At 38.6% G+C, this 19670-nt stretch overlaps 1 protein-coding gene across 1 annotated transcript in view; it reads right to left on the bottom strand.

Annotated features, from left to right (window-relative positions):
- The window catches only part of LOC139122377 (neuromedin-K receptor-like), a 30086-nt gene extending 13021 nt beyond the window's left edge, over positions 1 to 17065 (bottom strand). Inside the window, exon 1 of the mRNA XM_070687762.1 lies at positions 16526 to 17065. Within this exon, the coding sequence (XP_070543863.1) occupies positions 16526 to 16960 (435 nt within the window). The 5' untranslated portion in view covers positions 16961 to 17065. The remainder of the gene's footprint in view (positions 1 to 16525) is intronic.
- Positions 17066 to 19670: the final 2605 nt, after the last annotated feature.

Genomic DNA, 19670 nt, shown 5'->3' with positions numbered 1-19670 from the left:
AGGGAAGGACATGTGGCAACTCATAAGACTTCGTGGACACAGAACAAAATGAACCCAAGCTGTAACTTACAATGTAATAGTTTGACATATACACAACTCCATGTTCAATACAAAAACGATGTTAAGGAAAAGTGCTTCATTAGAGTGGGTACATCCTGGCAAGTTTAAAGTCATCAAAGTTGAAGCACATACTTCTGGAGGGAATCGGTGTCTCACTTGTACTCGTCTTATTTTGAATATATATTTGTGCATACATAACCCATGGGGTGCCCATACATTGGCAACGGCTTGAATACCAAACCTTAAAGTGTCCGTTTTATGTGTTTGTCGAGTGCTGACTTTCTTTATGCTAGGTACGCCATAGTTTTACCGTTAAAGCTTTAAACACGATTGGAACTAATTTGGGATAATTGGATTTTCAATTTTTTTAAATTTCTCAAAAGTGTTAGGTACCAGATAGGTGAATGTTGCAATAATACAAATTACTCATAAAAAAACAAGTATGTAATGTAAAAAGAAATGCAGAGGAGAATACATTTGAAGATTAAATCGGCATTACTTCACCATCCAATTATCCCAAATTAGTTCCAATCGTGTTTTTACTAAATGGATCCAGACTAGTAAAAATATCATTCCTCTGAATTTTGGTGGCAAAGCGTTAAGGGCGTAGAGAGCTTTTTCAAATTAATCGTATTTAATAATTTTATGAAAATAAATAAAGAGCAAACATATCTACGGTGAAAAGAAACAAACAGTGGAAATTATTTGAATGAATGGGTTCAATTTTCAATGAAACAAGAACACAGTTGTTTATGGAAATCTGATTTCCGGAGAATATATATATATATATATATATATATATATATATATATATATATATATATATATATATATATATATATGTGTGTGTGTGTGTGTGTGTGTGTGTGTGTGTGTGTGTGTGTGTGTGTGTGTGTGTGTGTGTGTGTGTGTGTGTGTGTGTGTGTGTGTGTGTGAGTGTGTGTATAATATAATACCATTATTGGAACTAATTTTGGATAATTGGATGGTGAAATAATGTCTTTAAAATCTGCAAATGTAAGCTCATCTGCTTTTCTTTTCAAGTTACAAACTTGTTTTTATGAGCGATTTGCAATATTGAGACATTCAGCTATAGGGCACCAAACATTTTTGAGAAATTTGAAAAAATATAAAGATCCAATTATCCCAAATTAGTTCCAATCGTGTTATATATCTATATCTATATATCTTTTTAATATTTTGAACGTTTTTATTCATCAGATGAACAAATACCATCACAATTTGGTATATCAAACATGTTTAAATTTGAATTACAACTAGGGGGAATGACTTATGTTTGTAACGTATTTGGACATACACTGTGCTGTGGCATAAACAGGGGTTAACATGGCAGCGAAGGGTTTCAATCAAAATTTTCAGAGGTATCCACGAGAAACTTTTGCAGGAAAGGTCTTAGCTTTTTAGCTCTCGCTGAAGTAAAACAGGGAGCATCCCATTTATACCCCTCTGCGTACCCTAGTTTCATCCCTCTATTTTGAAGGTTTCCTATGATGAAAATTAATTGTATTCCACTACATCCAAATGATCTTCGATCGATGTTGTGACGCGTTGACATTTGCTCGAACAGGAAACCTGTGTCTTTTTTTCTGTCTGTTTCAATTATTAGACCCACACATTACCCAGCATACACCAGAGTTATTTTGGTTATTTCTCCATGATTTTTAGTCCCCGCGGACGAAGTCCGGCGGGGACTTATAGATTGGGTTCCGTCTGTGCGTCCGTCCGTCCGTCCGTCCGTCCGTCCGTCCGTCCGTCCGTCATCAACAGTTTCTCAGACACTGCTGAACCAATTTCGTTCAAACTTGGCACAAAGGCATAGCACTATGACCTACAGATGCACGTCGATTTATTTTGTGATACGATCGAATTTGGCCGCGAGGCGGCCATTTTGTTGCGATTTTTCATGTCTTTGGACCATAACTCAGACATCCTTGAGCAGATTCTGTTCAAACTTGGCACAAAGGCATAACACTATGGCTTTCATATCCTTGTCAAATAATTTTGCGATATGATCCAATATGGGCGCGAGGCGGCCATTTTGTTGCGATTTTTCATGTCTTTGGACCATAACTCAGACATCCTTGAACAGATTCTGTTCAAACTTGGCACAAAGGCATAACACTATGACCTACATGTGCATCTTAAATTAGCTCGTGATACGATCCAATATGGGCGTGAGGCGGTCATTTTGTTTGCGATTTTTCGTGTCTTTGAACCATAACTCAAACATCCTAGAACCGATTCTGTTCAAACTTGGCACAAAGGCATAACACTATGACCTACATATGCATGTCAAATTATATTGCGATAAAATCCAGTATGGGCGTGAGGCGGCCATTTTGTTGCGATTTTTCATGTCTTTGGCCTATAACTCAGACATCCTTGAACCGATTCGGTTCTAATTTGGCACAAAAGCAAACAGTATGCCCTTCATATGAACACAATTTATTTCGTGAAATGATCCAATATGGCTGACAGGTGGCCATTTTTTTGCGATTTTTTCATTTCTTTGAACCGTAACTCAAACATCCTTGAACCGATTTTGTTCAAACTTGGCACAAAGGCAAAGCACGTACTATGGCATGCATAGGCATGTATCAATTAACCTTGCGATAGGATCCAATATGGCTGCAGAACTGCCATTTTGTTGGAATTTTGCACGTCTTTGAAGCGTAATTCAAAGGTCATTACACCCATTTTGTCCAAACTTGGCACAAAGATCAAGCACTATGGCATACATGTCAATTTACTTCGTGACATGTTCCAATATGGCTGCCAGATTGTAAATTTTTTTCCAATATATCTGCCCGATGGTCATTTTTGGATTTTTTCATGTCTTTGAGGCTTAATCATATGCAAATATTCCTTAACCAATGTTGTTGAGACTTGGTACAAAGATAAAGTACTATGGCATACATATGCATGTCTACTAATTTTGTGCTATGATCCATATGGTCAATAGACAGCCATTTGATTTCAATTTTGGTGTATATGTCTTTGAAACATAAACATAGGTCACTGTCCCTCGATAGACTGATTTTGTTCAAACGTGATACGAATTCGAAGATAAAATACTATGGCTGCATTCTTGTGCACATTAATTTGTTCATTATATGATTCGAAATGGCTGATGGCTGATTGCAACAACATACCCAATCCCATAGCATTTCGAAAATTCCACCAAACCATGTGTATAGTATGTGCCGTCATGACACTAGAGGCAGTGAGGGCATCGTTATGTGTGATGTAATCAAAAGTTCCTTCAGTGGTCATTACCGGCAGAGATGAGTCATTTATTGAACGTTCCTCAGATTACTTTATTATGCAAGTCACAGGCCTGATGCACCCGTTGCATCAATGTCATTCCACAGCAACCTAGACCACAGCTACCTAGACACCGAAGATTATAACAAAATGGACAAGCGGGGACTGTGTCATCAACGATGACTTTTTATATTGGGTTAACTCGGATCTATTAAGGTCTACTTTAATATAGATACTACACGAGATTTGATTCATTATTGGACATTTGTTTGCTGATTCAACGCATCTTTGACTCGACAGTTCGAAGTCGATGGGCGTTTTGTTCTAATTTCGCGATTGGCTTTCCGAACAATACCATAGGGATAGGGACGGTCTCAACGCCTCTATGTGACGGAGCAAATCCATCTCCCTTACTCACTATATGCTTTTTTCGACACAAACGGCTCAAAAATCCTTCATGCCGGAAAATGCCAAGAGAGTTTGACCGGTTAAGAAGGGCTTGACTACGCAGTTTCTGCGTAGTGAAGCTTCATTACGTATTCATGGTGACCCCTGGCCAGCTGTCAATAACTTTGGGGGCTTTTGTCTTTTGGCCTGCTTTGCATATGCGTCGTTGGACACGACCTGCCAATCACCCAGGTAGTCAATTAAACTATTAATTGACTGTTTACCGACCCAATTAACACTATCCAGCAGTATCAGTCATATTTTAATCGCGTGGCCCGGGTGGGCACAACGTAGGAACGAGTGTATTTCTATGTGTACGTTTCACTTGTGGTGTTGTTTGTACCATCGTGTGTTTGAAGTCCTTGTTTCACCTACAGCATTACCTTCAAGGTGACAGGCTTACTATTAATGTTCAGTATCATTGCACCGAGTTCTGCCCACGGTGAAAACCACCTGTTTTGCCTACTAATTACTGCCCGTCGCTGCCCGTCCTGAATGTAGCCTATCTATAGCTACAGTAATCACATAAATCATTTATCAGTTTTGATATATACTCCTAAATTGTTAGTTTGATAAAAATCGAGACCACATTCAAGGGCTATGCAGACTGTCCATGTACGCACACACAGTGACAAGAAGGCGGCAAACACCTACTCACCAAGCACATCGAATCGGCGAAAAGAAGCATAAAAAAGCTAGGCTCATCGCCAAAACAAACGCGCCAAGCGCTAACAAAAACCCATACCAAGCGGCCCTTTTCAGGGCCACCAAATACTCCAAAAAGGGAACTACCAAAAATACGATAAAATGACATAGAAACACACAAACACTTAAAAGAAATAACAAAAATCGTACACATAACAAACAACTGAAACACAACATTAAATACAAAATAAACAATCACAGTAACGTAACAGAAAACATGGCCGTGGAAATAAATCAGCTATTTCCAAAGAAAGGCCGACAACAACATGAAATTCAACAACAACCTATCATCGCTCAAACTATGAAACTTCGAAAAATAGTACTAGGCAAAAGCCTTAAAATTCATTCGGACACCAACAAAACCAAACAGAATAAAACCACCTCAGGATTTCAACAAATAAAGTCGTATAATGTGACTACGCTACATCGTGAGACACGGACAATCGCAACAACACCAATTCAAAGAAAGTCAAATCGGACTCCACGAACAACAAAAAAACAAAAACTTGAAAGCTATCTGAAGCTTCTAAACTCGCACTTCTAGAGATACCCTTTCAAACAAGGAAACAAAACATGTCGCGTGCCAAAAGAATAGCGATAAACCAGCTTGCAAACATTGGACAAATTTTGGGAAAATAACCCTTCGACAAGGGTCGGTTTTTCGTTATTGTCAACACAAACGATTACGTACTCGAATGCGAAAGGCAATTACGTAACACTCAGTATTATACACAACAAGCCAGAACAAACAGTAAACAAAGTAAACGAACTATTAATTAAAATGTACGAGAACAAGTACATCAACCAGGATACTTGTAAGTATCTTGATCCAATAAACATAAAATCCGTACCCCGCAGTGGTACTTATTGCCTAAAAATTCACAAACCTCCGCAAAAATCTAAAAGACACACCAGTCAAAACAAAATTTACCGAAGTAAAGAAATATAGAACAAACAAACCGAACCACCAAACGGACTCACAACGTGACCAAAATTAATATACTTGCCTCGCTAATCGGAAAGCAAGACCACTAAAATGCATTAAAATAAATTTTCACAAACACAAACTAAGGAAAGAATCTACACTGCGACTGATGAGAAACCACACTCAGGTTTCGAAACGCAAGCGTCAAAGGGCGACTCTATCAACTTTTGTAACAACATAGGTCCGGCTGCGTCTCGCCATAAGCTTTCCCCACACAAACAAAACATTACCGTACACACTAATCCAAACTTCTCTACAAATATCCAAAGCGAAACAAACATTTCATTAACACAAACAATCGGATAAGAATGTAGAAACACATTTTCGAAACGAATCAAACACAAACTCGACACAAAAACATTTAGGATAGTTAGGTGGGGAGCCTGTTTCACATTTTTTACATCTCGCTATACTGTCTATGATTCTAAAAATAAAGTCATCTGCCACTTTTTCTGTATACGCGGTTTGGCAAAACTCATCTCTTCAATCGAAAGTCGGGCGATTTCATGGTTCTTTGGGGCACTTAAGTGTACGTCGAGCTTAAGGAATGTAGTTACATTCGCGATGTTTTATTCGAAAATTATTTATTCCTTCAAGGGCAAATGCACATAATTTATGCTGTTGGAAATACTGGCCGCTCATAACAAGAAAATAAACTCAATATATATGCATCTTTACTTATATTGTCAAAGTACCACCGACACCCACAAAAAACCAAATGGTTCAGTCCAGGTATTTGCAACTCTGCCATCCTACTGGTCAACAGGAAATCAACCATAGGTGTCTTTTGGCACGCGTATACGCCAGTCACCTAGGCGACGGTAATCTGCACCACTTATCACCATCGGGAAGGTACTCCTCCCCATATACCACTGGTGATCCCACCCTCAAGGCACTGCGTCATTCGACCAAGCATTGTTATTGTAATTTCCTGCATAAATTAACAGCGAGGTCAACCGGTCAAACTCTCTTGGCATTTTCTCTCATGTTACTCGAAAATTCATCATAAGACGATCATAATGGCCGTTTTTATGTAAAATGCATGTTTCATCGTATACTTTGGCAAATGCATGTTCATTAACAGTTAACAATCCTCGGTCGGGAAGGCTTGAAATATGTTCATGAAATGTATTATAGTCATGATGCACACAAGTTCGGAATCAGTACTTATCTGGAACCCTCACTATTTACTTATAGTAGTATAGAGAAAACAGTCCGTGTCCTTTAATTATAAAAAGGAATTTCCGTCATAATTAATGACGACCAAGAAGAGGATTATTGTTCACACAAAAGAAATAGTCGATGTACATCTGGATGTTTGGTATTACATTTATTTGCAATATTGATAGAAACAAAAAATTGATTGCCTTTTCCTATGCTCGGTATGATACAGTATGGCATGGTACTACAGTGGACAAAGGTATAGAGTTTTGAAGCAACCTCTTGTAACCTAGGGAGTGTCAGGTAGAAAAGGTTAAGAGAACAGTTTACGTGAAATGATGTGTTAGTCCCCTGGTGTAACGTTTATAACATTTATAACCCCCTGGGAATTATGAATGGGCGCTATGGCCCTTAGGACCAAGTAATAGGTGTTTAATAGTTCACGCGCTAAAACATTTCCTTCTCTCCATATGTATATTCTGAGGCAAAGCTGATAAAATCTCCGCACAAATAACAGACTATTTAGCTACTCTCAGATTTTAAGACATTACACCTCATGAAGAATCATAAAAAACTGATTCTTATAAACATCGTGAGGCTACCAACTGGTACATGAATGCATTCTTGTTTGCCTGAAGCCTATCTTATTTCTTTTCTGTCCGATTTGCGTTCAAGTTGGCAGAAAAAAATCGAGCAACAAAGATATGTGAACTTCATTTGAATTGTATGGCTGCCTCACCGGAGTATTGTTCAGGTAAACGTCCCCCGAGAATCGTAAATGGGATCACAAATGTAGTAAGACTTAACGAGCATACTAGGTGGTAACTCAGAGCTCACATACAGTCACGAAATGAAATGAAATCTATTTTTTGACTGTCAATCAAGGTACTTATCCGACTGCCCATCCACTCGTCTACCACATCCACATTAATAATTCCCCAGATTTATTTTTTACTATCCTGCATTATTAACATTGTAAAAGTACCTGCCGGCCATTACTTGAAATATTTTACTCTGGCGTTCATGAGACGAAATTTGATTTTGGAATTTCACCGAACTGATGATTCACTATACATGGTAGTCTGTGAGCAAACTATGAATATTTTTTTTCCAATACAAAAGTAGATAAATCTGTGTATTTATGTATGCTTGATTATTGATATTAATGTATTTGATGAGACAATGGTGGTTACAAATGGATGTCTGTGCAAGAAAATTGATATTGGAGGTTGATGCACTATACATGGTAGTCTATGAGAGGACTATGATATTTTTTCCAATATAAAACTAACACTATCTGTGCATTTATAGACGTTTGATAATTGATATACACTTTGCAATCTGTCCCATATCTTTTTATCTCTCGTCTTTTATCAGTTTTGACTGTTCAAGATGTTTGATGAAGGATATCACTGCGTCTTCTTTGCTTGTGAAACTTGTTGATAATATCTATGTATTTTAAAGAATCGGTCTGTTTCGTCGGTGAGTTCCTATTCATGAAATATCACATGGACAATCGGAGGTTTGACCGTAAAATCAGCTTCTGTTAAAAGTGACCCTCCCCTCAAGATAGGTTTATAAGACTGACCCTCCCCCTTGGACAGTTTTCTAAAAAGTTATCCTCCCCCTAATTCCCCCAGCCACCCCGTGTAATTACTGAAGGCTTCCTAAAGAAGAGTATACGTATCGTACAACGTTACATTGAAGTCGGCCAGCTGACTCAAACATATGGAAATTTACAGTGTTTACAGTAATCGTAAACCGAATCTTAAAAGGGACAATAAACAGGGCAGAGCTCGTCGATGAAAATTCTCTTTGCGACGAGAGTCGCAACGATAAAATGAGTAGCTGGGGTCGCGGCAGGAAATATGTCATCTGGTTGGTCCAATTTGAATTTAAATCACAAAAAGTCATGTTAACCCGCTAAAGGGCGGCAGTTAGGTCTCGTTGAAAGAGAGCTTGGCATGAAGTGCGATGTCAAAAATCGCCGATTTTTAGCCTTTCCACATGATTACAGTAAATTCAAGAGTGGATAAGTAAGTACAGGTAATTTTCTCTGCATACAAGCGGTATTTAATTATCAGGCATTTATTTTGTGTCGTTTGCCTGACTTGAAAATTTAGAAACTTTTTAAAGTATCAATTATTGACTATACTTTTCAACGCTTGTAAACAAACAAAAAAAGAAACAAAAAAAACAAACATCATTCTTTCCTGGCAAACATGAATAAATATACAACTGTTTATTGGTTCTTTATTGTATAGGGAAATATCATATATAAGTAATGAAAAACACGCATAAACAAACAAACAAATAAACAAACAAACAAACAAACAAGGAGCCGGAATTCCCTGTGGCGTTGCCAGAAATATATCGCTCTTCCCCGAGGCCGTAGGCGAAGGGGTATAGCGACATGTTTTCGTTAACGCACGGCCACGAGGGGTGATGAACGGGTAATATAGCCCGAACAGGGACTAAGTCATAGGTGTTTCTGATGCTGTTCTACGTTCTTGCATTACGTAATATTTGACATATAGGCTCTGCACCAATACATTTTGAGAGAAGTTTGCTTGGCGATTCTCAGAAGCAGTAGCAGTTGTGCCCGCAGAAGTGGCAAGTTCTTCACAAAATGAAGCAAAATATGTCCTAAGCATACCGCATATTGTCCTTGGTTGCACTTCAATCTTTGTCATCAATGAACTCTTTAAATTCCTATACTCTGCATTGAATGGAAAATCTTGCTATTTTAGTTGGAGGCTCGTCGCTCATCCGCGGCGCTCTTCGTGCTAAAATGCCGTTTCATAGTTGCAGACGACACTAAGCGTATGGTCACGAAACTGGGAACTTTGGAAAAATACTCTTTTACGTCACTCTTTTCGAACCAGTTGGGAGTAGACGTATTTATTTTCTCGTCATATGGCGTGTTCTGGCGAATCGTGACACGGAATGCACATGATGTGGCACTTTATGTGCATTTTCATTATCGTGTGAGCATAACATGTATAATAAGTGACCAGTTGACGATGCTTCTAAGGTTTTCTGCTTATGGCCTCAAGCTTTATGCGCTCTCGTAAATTGCCTTCCGAGCTATTAAAATTGTACACGATCCATCCGAATACAGGTCGTACCCTGATATATTTTTATTCATAGTTACAGACGCCTTTTCTGCTAAGAATGGTTACCCTAACAGTCGAGTTCTAACGATAGAAAATAATGAACCTAGGAATAGCTGCTTATACAATGATCTCGCCTGACCAAACTTTGATTGAATAAATTGGGACTATTTTCAAATGAACTGGCTCGAATAGCCACCTGTGTGACGTAGAACAGAACGGATAAAAATCCGATTTACCCCTGTTCGACGTCATCAACCGGAACTTTTTTCCTGCACTTCGCCGGCAAACTTGCGTGCATAGACCGATCTGTCGCGATCGATGCCGTGTCCTCATGATATTTTTACGAAAAAGTGATGCAATAAATACAGACATGGAAACACGGAAGGCATGTCCATCGCAATTTCAAGTCGCTAAGTCTTTAGTTGCTATTCCAAAGAACAAAAAGGGGTGCCGTCGCGCCTGACGACTGTTTTTCGCTGAGCCGTACAACTTCGTGCGTTACCAAGCTTTGGAGTTAGGGTTAAGTTAGTTCTGCTAGTTAGTTTTTCACACATGTAGTTAAGTTAATATAACAACTGGGGGAGGTCAGGAGTGGTGTCTACCTCCTGGTAATGTAGTTTTATGAAATTTTTTACAGCTGAATACTTCCTTGTGCTGGGACAAATTTCTAGTACACGAAGGATAGTAAATAAATTCAGCAACACTGAATTGATATACATGTGACTGACTCGTACTATGTACATGTATTCGGATGCTTCGTTGAAAACTTTTATAAGCTCTGAAACTCTGAAGACATTTCACTTGTCACGCATATTCATATGTGTCGGACACAAAGCTATGGACCTCATGCGGACATTCATTTGAAACTTACATCAACAACCAGTGGATCATTCTACGTGTAGCACTTACAAAAGAACATAATGCATAGCTAGAAACAGTTTCAAGCGACAGACGTATTCCTTTGCTATTGTATAGGCCAGTCAATGTCTGTGAATACATGTGGTGGATTTAGCGTTGAAATCTCCGTAAAAATCAAATTTTGCCACTCTGAGCTTTTTAAGTTATGCATCGTACCACGTCACATAGGTTATCACGTGGTTTAGCATTCAAATTAAATTGATATTTAAACGATGATTCCTTGATGCTTCGACATATTAGATAATGGTGTCTACATATTTGCATATTTAAGTCCAATTTAATCGATTTGCTGCCCTGTTGTAGCTTTGTATTAGGCATACCAACGACGGTGAAGCCAATATGCCCCAATGTTGGTGGTGAAGCGAAATATATGAATACGTTCATTAAATTCAATAGTAGATATACGTATAAAAACAGAAAAGTTGCGACAAAAATAAACTTTTCACATGTATTTGATCACTAGAAAATGTCTATGACAAACACGCTCTCAAATTAATCGCTACAAAGGCATTTTCACCAATAACCTGGAAATCCATGGTTGTACATGAGGTTACCAGCTGTTTGTCTGCCAGAATCCCATCTCATTTCGTTCCTCTTCAATCTGCACTCATCGGATTATTATTGAGAAAACTTCATCTAGAATCGGTATGTGCGATCACATACTACACTGCTAACCAGAGCTCACTCATAATAACGGAATGAATTGCAGTATAATTTTCAATCGTCAAATCGAGTACACCAATCTGGATTCGTAATCCGTTCTTTCGATCACATTTTCATTCGATTCGACTTTTTACCCCTTTGCGTGCCGTATAATTTACGACAACGAAGTAACTGCCAGCCATCAGTCTAAATATTTTCTTTGCCGATCCTAGCCCAGAATCCGCATTGCGTAGACAAGCATCAACGAACTCTCGTAGGTACATAGATATGCTGGTCTTCAACTTCGCAGATAGTTGTGAAGCTTTATTGACTCATTCGAAATCTTAAGAGAAACGTTAGTTTTTACATTCCAGTCAACACGAGATTATAAAGACTACAGTTTTCATATTGAGACTTGAATGCAAAGAATAGGTGGATTCTGGTAATGTTCTCATTTAATGCTTGGTCTCAGCACAAGTTTCTTCTTGCATGGTTTCAATTTAATAGGTTTGAATATAATATGTATTGCCAATAAAGATTTATGCTGCCAACCTTTTGTGTTTTGGTCTCGCTCCAGGATCTATGGTCTTATGTTAGCACTGGTTTTGTAACGATTTCTTTTTCTCCGTCGATGTGTCATGTATTTGTCCTTTGACAATGAAGTGAATTAAGTGTTGTCACTGTGTTGCGTCTATAATCCTATCCGTTTGATTGCCAAATGCGCCAAAGCAAGCAAGGGTAATTTACTAATCTGTGGACGCTGTCACCAGATTATCACCGGATAATCATCCACAGATTAGTAATTTACCCTTGCTTGCTTTGGCGCATTAGGCGATCAAATGCATTAGATATAAACGCAGCACGGTGACAAAGATTGTCAAAGGACAAATACGTGACACAGCGAAGTGGTGGGAGAAAAAGAAATTGTTTAAAAACCAGTGCTAACATAAGACCACGGTCCCTCCACAAAAGACCAATACACCAAAGGTTGGCAGTATAAATCTTTATTGGCAAAAAACATAGCAAGAAGAAACCTGTGCTGAGACCCAGACACCCCTACCCCTGCTCCAACCCCTGGGGACGGACATTTCTACGACCCCCTATGTTACCGGTGCAGGCGCGCGCGTTCAACGACTCGGATACCCTCTAGCTTCGTTAGAAGTATCCACACCGCACAGGAGCCACACCGCGCTTCAATCTCTAGCGCTAAACCTATGACGTCATTCATCGTTGCACATATATTACAAACAATATGGCGGCCGGTTAGCGATAAGCACAACGTGTAATGTATTACGTACGTTTCGCAAATGCGATCACGGCAAGGTCGTCGTTGTCAAATCCGAAACGGACTGTCGAACAAATTCTTGAGGAAAACGTCTCTTTTTTTTCTCGGTGTAAAACATACTCCACTCGAGTTCAATTTGCGAGTTTTGCGGCTGGGCAGTGGTTTGAAGTCCAGCAGATCGTGACGCTACTATGAACTTCAACGTGAAATACATTCACTCAGTGACCATGATTAACTTTTACTTTGAGCGACTGCGAAAGTTGAGGAATTACGAGAGCCAAGAATGCATTTCAAGTTCTGATGGCGGGCAATCAGCAGTTTGCACCACCGAAGACAAGCAGGTCTGAAACCGGACTGTACATTTTGCTGTCAAAAGAATTATGATTCAGCCAGCTCAGTTTCTATGACATTCAAACAAACATACATGTCAACCAGTAATCCAATCTGACGATGGAACTGTTAGTAGCTGCAGGGTTTTAACCCCTGAAAATGCTTATTTAAGAATAAAAATATTTTGAAAACATTTCCTACCGACCTATCTACCCTAACTTTGAAAACCATGTTATCGGGGTACTTGCGGTTTTTTACGTCATTTTTACGTCACAGCGCCGTTAAGGGGTTCTGATTTTTCAACCACCAAAACAATATTCAAAGTTTCAAAATACTTAAATGACATAACTTTTAGTTCTGCTTTTTTCCACATAATTTCTGTATCGTTCTCTCTTCTGTATCATCTGATTTCTCATTCACCTCGCTCGTACACGTTTCACCTTCTGACATCACCGTGACTCCGCGGTCGAGAGTAAGCATTTAATGTCGGAAAGAACTCACGAAACCATTAAAGGTATACTGTCACCTGTTCCAATTTTGCCACAGTTACCATGGAAAGAGAAAATCATACCAATCACAGCTTTTAAGCGGGTGGCCGCTTTTTAAAAACAGCACCCTCACATGGGCATTTTGAATGCCAAGGAACGACCTTTGGCCATATATGGGCATATTTAGATTACAGGTGACTGTATACCTTTAACTGAATAAATATACATCTGTAGAGTAATTTGTAAGGACCGTTAGGCAAGATATGAAAAGTTAGGTCACTCATAATCACCTTTAGAAAACAAAGGTCACAAAAAATACTGTTATATATTAGTTGCATAACATTTGTGTCAAATGGTCACATATTTGCTTTGTTGTGTCTAATGCGTATTCCATCTCACAGATGATACTTATCCCAGTTAGTTGGTATTTCCATGTTTCTGTTTGGTACAACAAACCATAATTCACAAACCAAGACGATATATCATCCGAATTAGCCTGCAGCATGGAACCATACACAACTCATAACTCTTGAACCGCCAGGCAAATACATAAAGATGTTATCCCCTGACAGTTCTACGAGCCAATTTGTTCAGTTTATTTTTATTTCCAACCTTATGTAATGAAATCGCAAAAACATATTTGACTGGCAATTGCTACCCTTAACTGGGATATAAATTCGCCAACACCACTACATTCTGGTAACGGTTACCGTAAAATGTCAACTTTTTTATATTTTATGGAAAATCCAGCATATGGGCCGTAAATTTCATCAGATCACGTAATCTCATACCAGGGGAGCAAACAATACGGCTTCCGCTATCCATCCAAGATGTTGCCGGGATCAATATTTGGAGGAGAGAACACTGATATTTTGATTTTTAAGGTAGAACGCGCCTCGGGGATAGATATTCGGACTCTCAAACTTTTACAATTATTTTCTGATCTACCACGCTTAGGGCTCATTTTTAAGCTCTTGCAGAAAGAAAAGATTTTCGAAATTGAATCAAAACTTTTATTTTCACCCCATAGAGTCAAATTAACACAGGAATGGCGGCAGTTTTGAATTTCAAATATAGCAAAGTGGTGGGTAATTTGTTTCGCTAGTTCCAAACATTGCAGATCTTTATTGTCGATTTGGTAAGAGAAGGGTTGGAAGTTTCATTCAGGAAAGTTAGAGCAAAAGTTGAAGTCTTTCACTTTCGAGGCGCATACCTTCTTAAATTACGTTATTATTGTATTGAATCTTATTTTCTGGTGAGTATAGCCTTACGGTGTAAACCAGCGCTGGTAACCTGCTGGCAAAACAGGACTATTCCGCAATGGTTTTGACACAGAAACCAAGAGGGTTTGACGCACATGGAAGATTCGTATGAAAAATGTGAGAGCGCATTGAATTTTTAAAAGGACTACCTATAGACACGACAGGATAACTGGAGTTCCTTTAGCTTATTTATGCTCTATTCGGGCTCGCATTTACTAGTGTAGCGACGTCGTCACAGATTTTTATGAATGGACCCTGTTCTAAGTGTTTACTTGGTCTATAAATACTTCCGGATTTATGCACGTAGCAGACTAAAATTAGACCATTCAAATTAAAGATTAATTCTGATTTCCCTTGAGTTCTTAGCAGCAGTTTGTGGTGAATCTTTTAATAGGCGCATTAAATAAAATTCTTCAAGTTTGTTTGCCGTCCGCGTGCTGGTAGGTTTTAAGATAAAATGAAGAAGACAAACACAATGTTAACACTATTACAAATGAAATATTATTAGGAAACCAAATAAAATTGAGCTTATGTTAATACACTTGTGTTTTTGTCTGGTAGGTTTTTCAAAAATCCAAGCACGGCAAACAAAAGATTCTCTTTAAATGGCCTTACCAACTATGACCTATCCATGGTGACTATAATGCCACAGGAAAGGATGTTTGGTCACAGAACACATCAGCATGCCTAGTTGTGCAAAGAATGGTAGGTACGCAATGTTTAAAGATAATCATGAGTAATCATGGAAAGATTGATTATCCAAATCATTCGCAATTATTATCATTAAACTAGGGAGTCGCTAGAGCTGTAGTTCGAGTAAATTGCAAAAAAGGCCCCTGTAAAACTCTTTTGGTTCACGTTCTTACGTTTTATGTTCATCAATCTTCACTCTTTACATAATTGAAGCGAGTTCGCTCTTCAGACTTGGTAGAGCGATGTTAATGCATCGATATCGTACATTCTTTTCGTGTCGTACCACCATCCCCTCAGCATTGCTCCATCACATTGATTGAATTGGCCAATAATGCCATGGCGTCTGAAGTTGTTGTCATACTGCTTCGTTCATTGAAACAATGACATCCACCTTGATAACATTCTGGTAGCAATCAGAATCTGAAATTGCACTGCATACTGACAAAGGGCAGCCGATCAGTCGAATTCAGGAAATTGTAATAAAGGGGTATTTTGAACAACATTAATACTTGGTGGAAAAGTAGAACCTGGAGCTCAGGCTGCAACGATTTACTGATCCCTATCCCTCCCGATGATACCCTCGTTTCTTCACTTTTCAAAGGAAAACGTCTCTCTAACAATCATTTTTGCCTTCCTCATCCACAAAGTCCTAAAGACAACTGAATCAAACGCCAAATCTTCACGAGGTGCTTGTTCCAAGTTGCTCACCGAGCAATAGATAGCTTTCCCGCCTACTGTTGAAACAGTACCCGTCCGCCCTAAAAATTGCTCACCAGACGACACGGCGACACTATACGTTTACCTGCGTGCAAGGGAAATGCTTGCGCGCGAACATCTTTTCTCGCTAACAGCTCCATATGTCATGGTACATTGAAGTATAACATGCGCATGTACTTCCATGTGCTATCCATACAAATGGGACATAGACAATTACTGCTGACGGACAAACAGACATACAGGTAGCCATCCTCTTATTTCTTTCAGATTGGCATAGCATGGCAACATACCTTGAGTTACCAGGAGAATATCATACGGGGAGAAAAATATTGATACGACTTTAGACCTAACGAAGCCTTCCCTGCTAAATAAAATAATGGTGAGTTAGAAATTCAACATTAAATGTGAGATTAAATGTGAGCTTAACTTACGTGCTGTAGAAATAATACCGTGGGGCACATATTAGCGCTGAATATCCAACGACCGTACATGATGGTAGGAAAAGTGAACGGCATACAGAAAATGGCCATCGTCAAATCAGCCAGGGCGAGATTCATCAGTAGTCTGTTTAAGACCGTTTTAGATCGACCAAAGAGTAGCACTACGATGACGCCGATGTTTCCCACGATAGACAGTGCAATATTAACACCAAATGCACAAGTCAGTGCAGTGATCCACTCAAAGGGAAGGGCCATTTTTTCGTCATCTTCGTAGTCTGGGTTCAAAGTCGTAAAGCTCTCGTAGACTTTGCTAAGAGGTTGCTTTTCAGAGTTTTCCTCCATTTTCATTTTTCGTATGAACGCCCTGATCGTAGCCTCAATGGCATCCCAATCCTGCGTGGAGTCGTTTGTAATGTTGTTCGCCATATCTCTCTAATTGATACACACTCAGTCAAAATCTGACGATCTTAGCCTCCATTTCGTAGCGGCGCAGATAGGAGAGATGAGTTCTGCTTTCCTCCCTAATCACGAGCGTCATCTGATAGTCACGAGGCCACATTCTGTCACTTTTCTATGTCGCCAGAAAACACCAATACGAAAGTTAACAGTTCTACCGGCGGATTGATATTTCATGCACGCTTGCATTAGCTTAGTCATAACTAAAGAGGGCGTGTCTTCTCTCAAGAAATGAGTTCTGCTTTCCTCCCTGATCACGAGCGTCATCTGATAGTCACGAGGCCACATACTGTCACTTTTCTATGTCGCCAGAAAACACCAATACGAAAGTTAACAGTTCTACCGGCGGATTGATATTTCATGCACGCTTGCATTAGCTTAGTCACAACTAAAGAGGGCGTTTCTAAAGGCAAATTTCTCCTCTCCAGTAAATCCATAATAAGCTAAGTCTACGTGTTTTTTTCGCTTGCCTATTAATAAACGTTTTTCAATTACAAAGTCCTGCTATTACAAAAGTGTTGATAAAATGTACCGATCTATGTTGCCCCGACTATCAAACAGCTTGATACAGTCCAACCAGCACATCTCGTTACATTTTAAATGTTTTGTTCATCTTTTCGTCGGAGTGCCTAAAAGCAACACCCAAAGACCTCTCAAGCTTCAAGGAGAGCACGCTTCTGGTAATGTCGATTGTCTTAAATTCGTTTTCCGTGTCAATTTTCAACCGTCCAAACATTACTCAGATGTTCAAACGTTTTAAATGGTTGTTTTTCCTGCAATGAAAATATACACACGCGATCTAAAACCCTGACAGAGCAACTTTCCGCCTCCTCAACAGTTTTCATTTTTATGGCAAAGCACAGCTTTTGATGAATACCGTTCAACATTAATAGATTTATTTTGAAAATGTTTTGCGGTAGACAGTACAAAAGGGAAGATACGCCTTTGTGACAGTAAGGATTCTGAAGAAACACATTAATGCTTGAATTTTTTCATTTTTTCAACGTTTTTTGCATAATTTTTCTGAGAACTAATATTCAAAACATCTTTAATTTTTTGTGTCTTGCACTGGAAAATTTATATTTCCTTGTATTATGTCAATATGCCGGTAAAGTATTGAGGAATAATGTATCAGAAAAAATATCACACTGACGAGTGTTTGTTTGCCAAATAGTGCATAATTCTCATCGTAACCTTTCCTATTTTGGAACGGCGGCAATCATGGGTATTGGTTTCAAAGAAAGCCCATCAAGAGCTTTGCATAATCTTTTACAATAATGCAGCAGTTTGAATTCAGGCCGTCAGCGATACCTGTTACAGTGATAAGAGAATACATAATTTAGATGTTTTACTACGAATTTCTACACATATTGATAGGACCATATTTCAAACCGGCATTTCTGGATACATGCTATTGTTAGTACATGTAACGAAATTGGTGTGTAGGCGTATTCAAGGACACATTTGTAAACGCAGACCTCTATGCTCGAAAATACTTATAATCGTCAGAACGACAGAAAAACTCAGAATGCCAAACAAGCGTAACTATATATTTTTATACCACAGTTACCACTTCTCTATTGTCTGTAAGCGATTGAAGAAATTATTTATACAATACTTATCACCTAAGCTTCTTCCTCTAGGGGTGTCAATACTCGGGAATCCAGACGTAATCCCTTCTAACGGTGGTGTAGCGCACGCTTTTCTCTTTCATTTTCATAATACTTAAAATATAGATGAGGTAGTTTACGTTTCTGCGAATTTTTACCGGGGTAACGTCAAAAGCGCCAATTTTTTAACGTGACTGTAAAATCATTAATGTCTTGTGATAAATCTAGGGTTAATGCTAAATGTTATGCATTTACGCCATTTAATTCAGGTAGTATGGAAGTAAAAAGAATCAAAATACAAGTGTTCATAAAACTTGATTAAGCTGTACAAAGGCTCAATACTTCTTAAAATGCTCATGCTCGAGGCAAACACAGGTGATCTCTGGATGTCGTACCTTTTCATATTCAAAGCATTCGGCTTTGACATTTTGTCTAATTACAAGAAACCTTTAAATATGCAGATCAACTAATAAGTAGCATACTCACCATACCGTCAACATAATTAAATCTAAGTATCACCAGTGAACCTGGGGAGTCTGATAAAATTCAGTGCATTCGGTAGACTTGATCGGTGACCTAGCAACAGAATTCATCAAATATATATCGGAACGAGTTCGGAATCTCGTGCTCATCACATTTTCAGCATATCTGAACGTAAATGTATTCAATGAGTAGCAGAGATTCGGGCAAAGTGCATTAGTATTGATATACACCGTAATTATAGAAACCCATTAAATATGAAAATGAGCTAATAATTAGGATGTTGCACTCATTAAACTTCAAGCATAATTAGACATGTTTGTTCAATGAGTTAGAAAGGGTCCGGTCAAAATCAGCACATTCAGTATTTTCATATAGATTAATAACAGAAATTCATTAAATATGCAAATGAGGTACACTACTTAAATAAGAATGCCACCAAACTTTTGGCATAAATAAACGATCAATGAATCTCAGAGGTCTGGGTGAAATCGGGCATTCAGTATTGATAATTAGCTTCATTACAGAGATTCAGTGTATACTGACCTATGATTCATGATCTAATATACAATAATTCACTAAATATGCAA

This window comes from Ptychodera flava, chromosome 22 (assembly GCF_041260155.1).
Source record: "Ptychodera flava strain L36383 chromosome 22, AS_Pfla_20210202, whole genome shotgun sequence".
Taxonomy (NCBI): Eukaryota; Metazoa; Hemichordata; class Enteropneusta; family Ptychoderidae; genus Ptychodera; species Ptychodera flava.
This window is presented reverse-complemented; position numbering and strand designations above follow the sequence as displayed.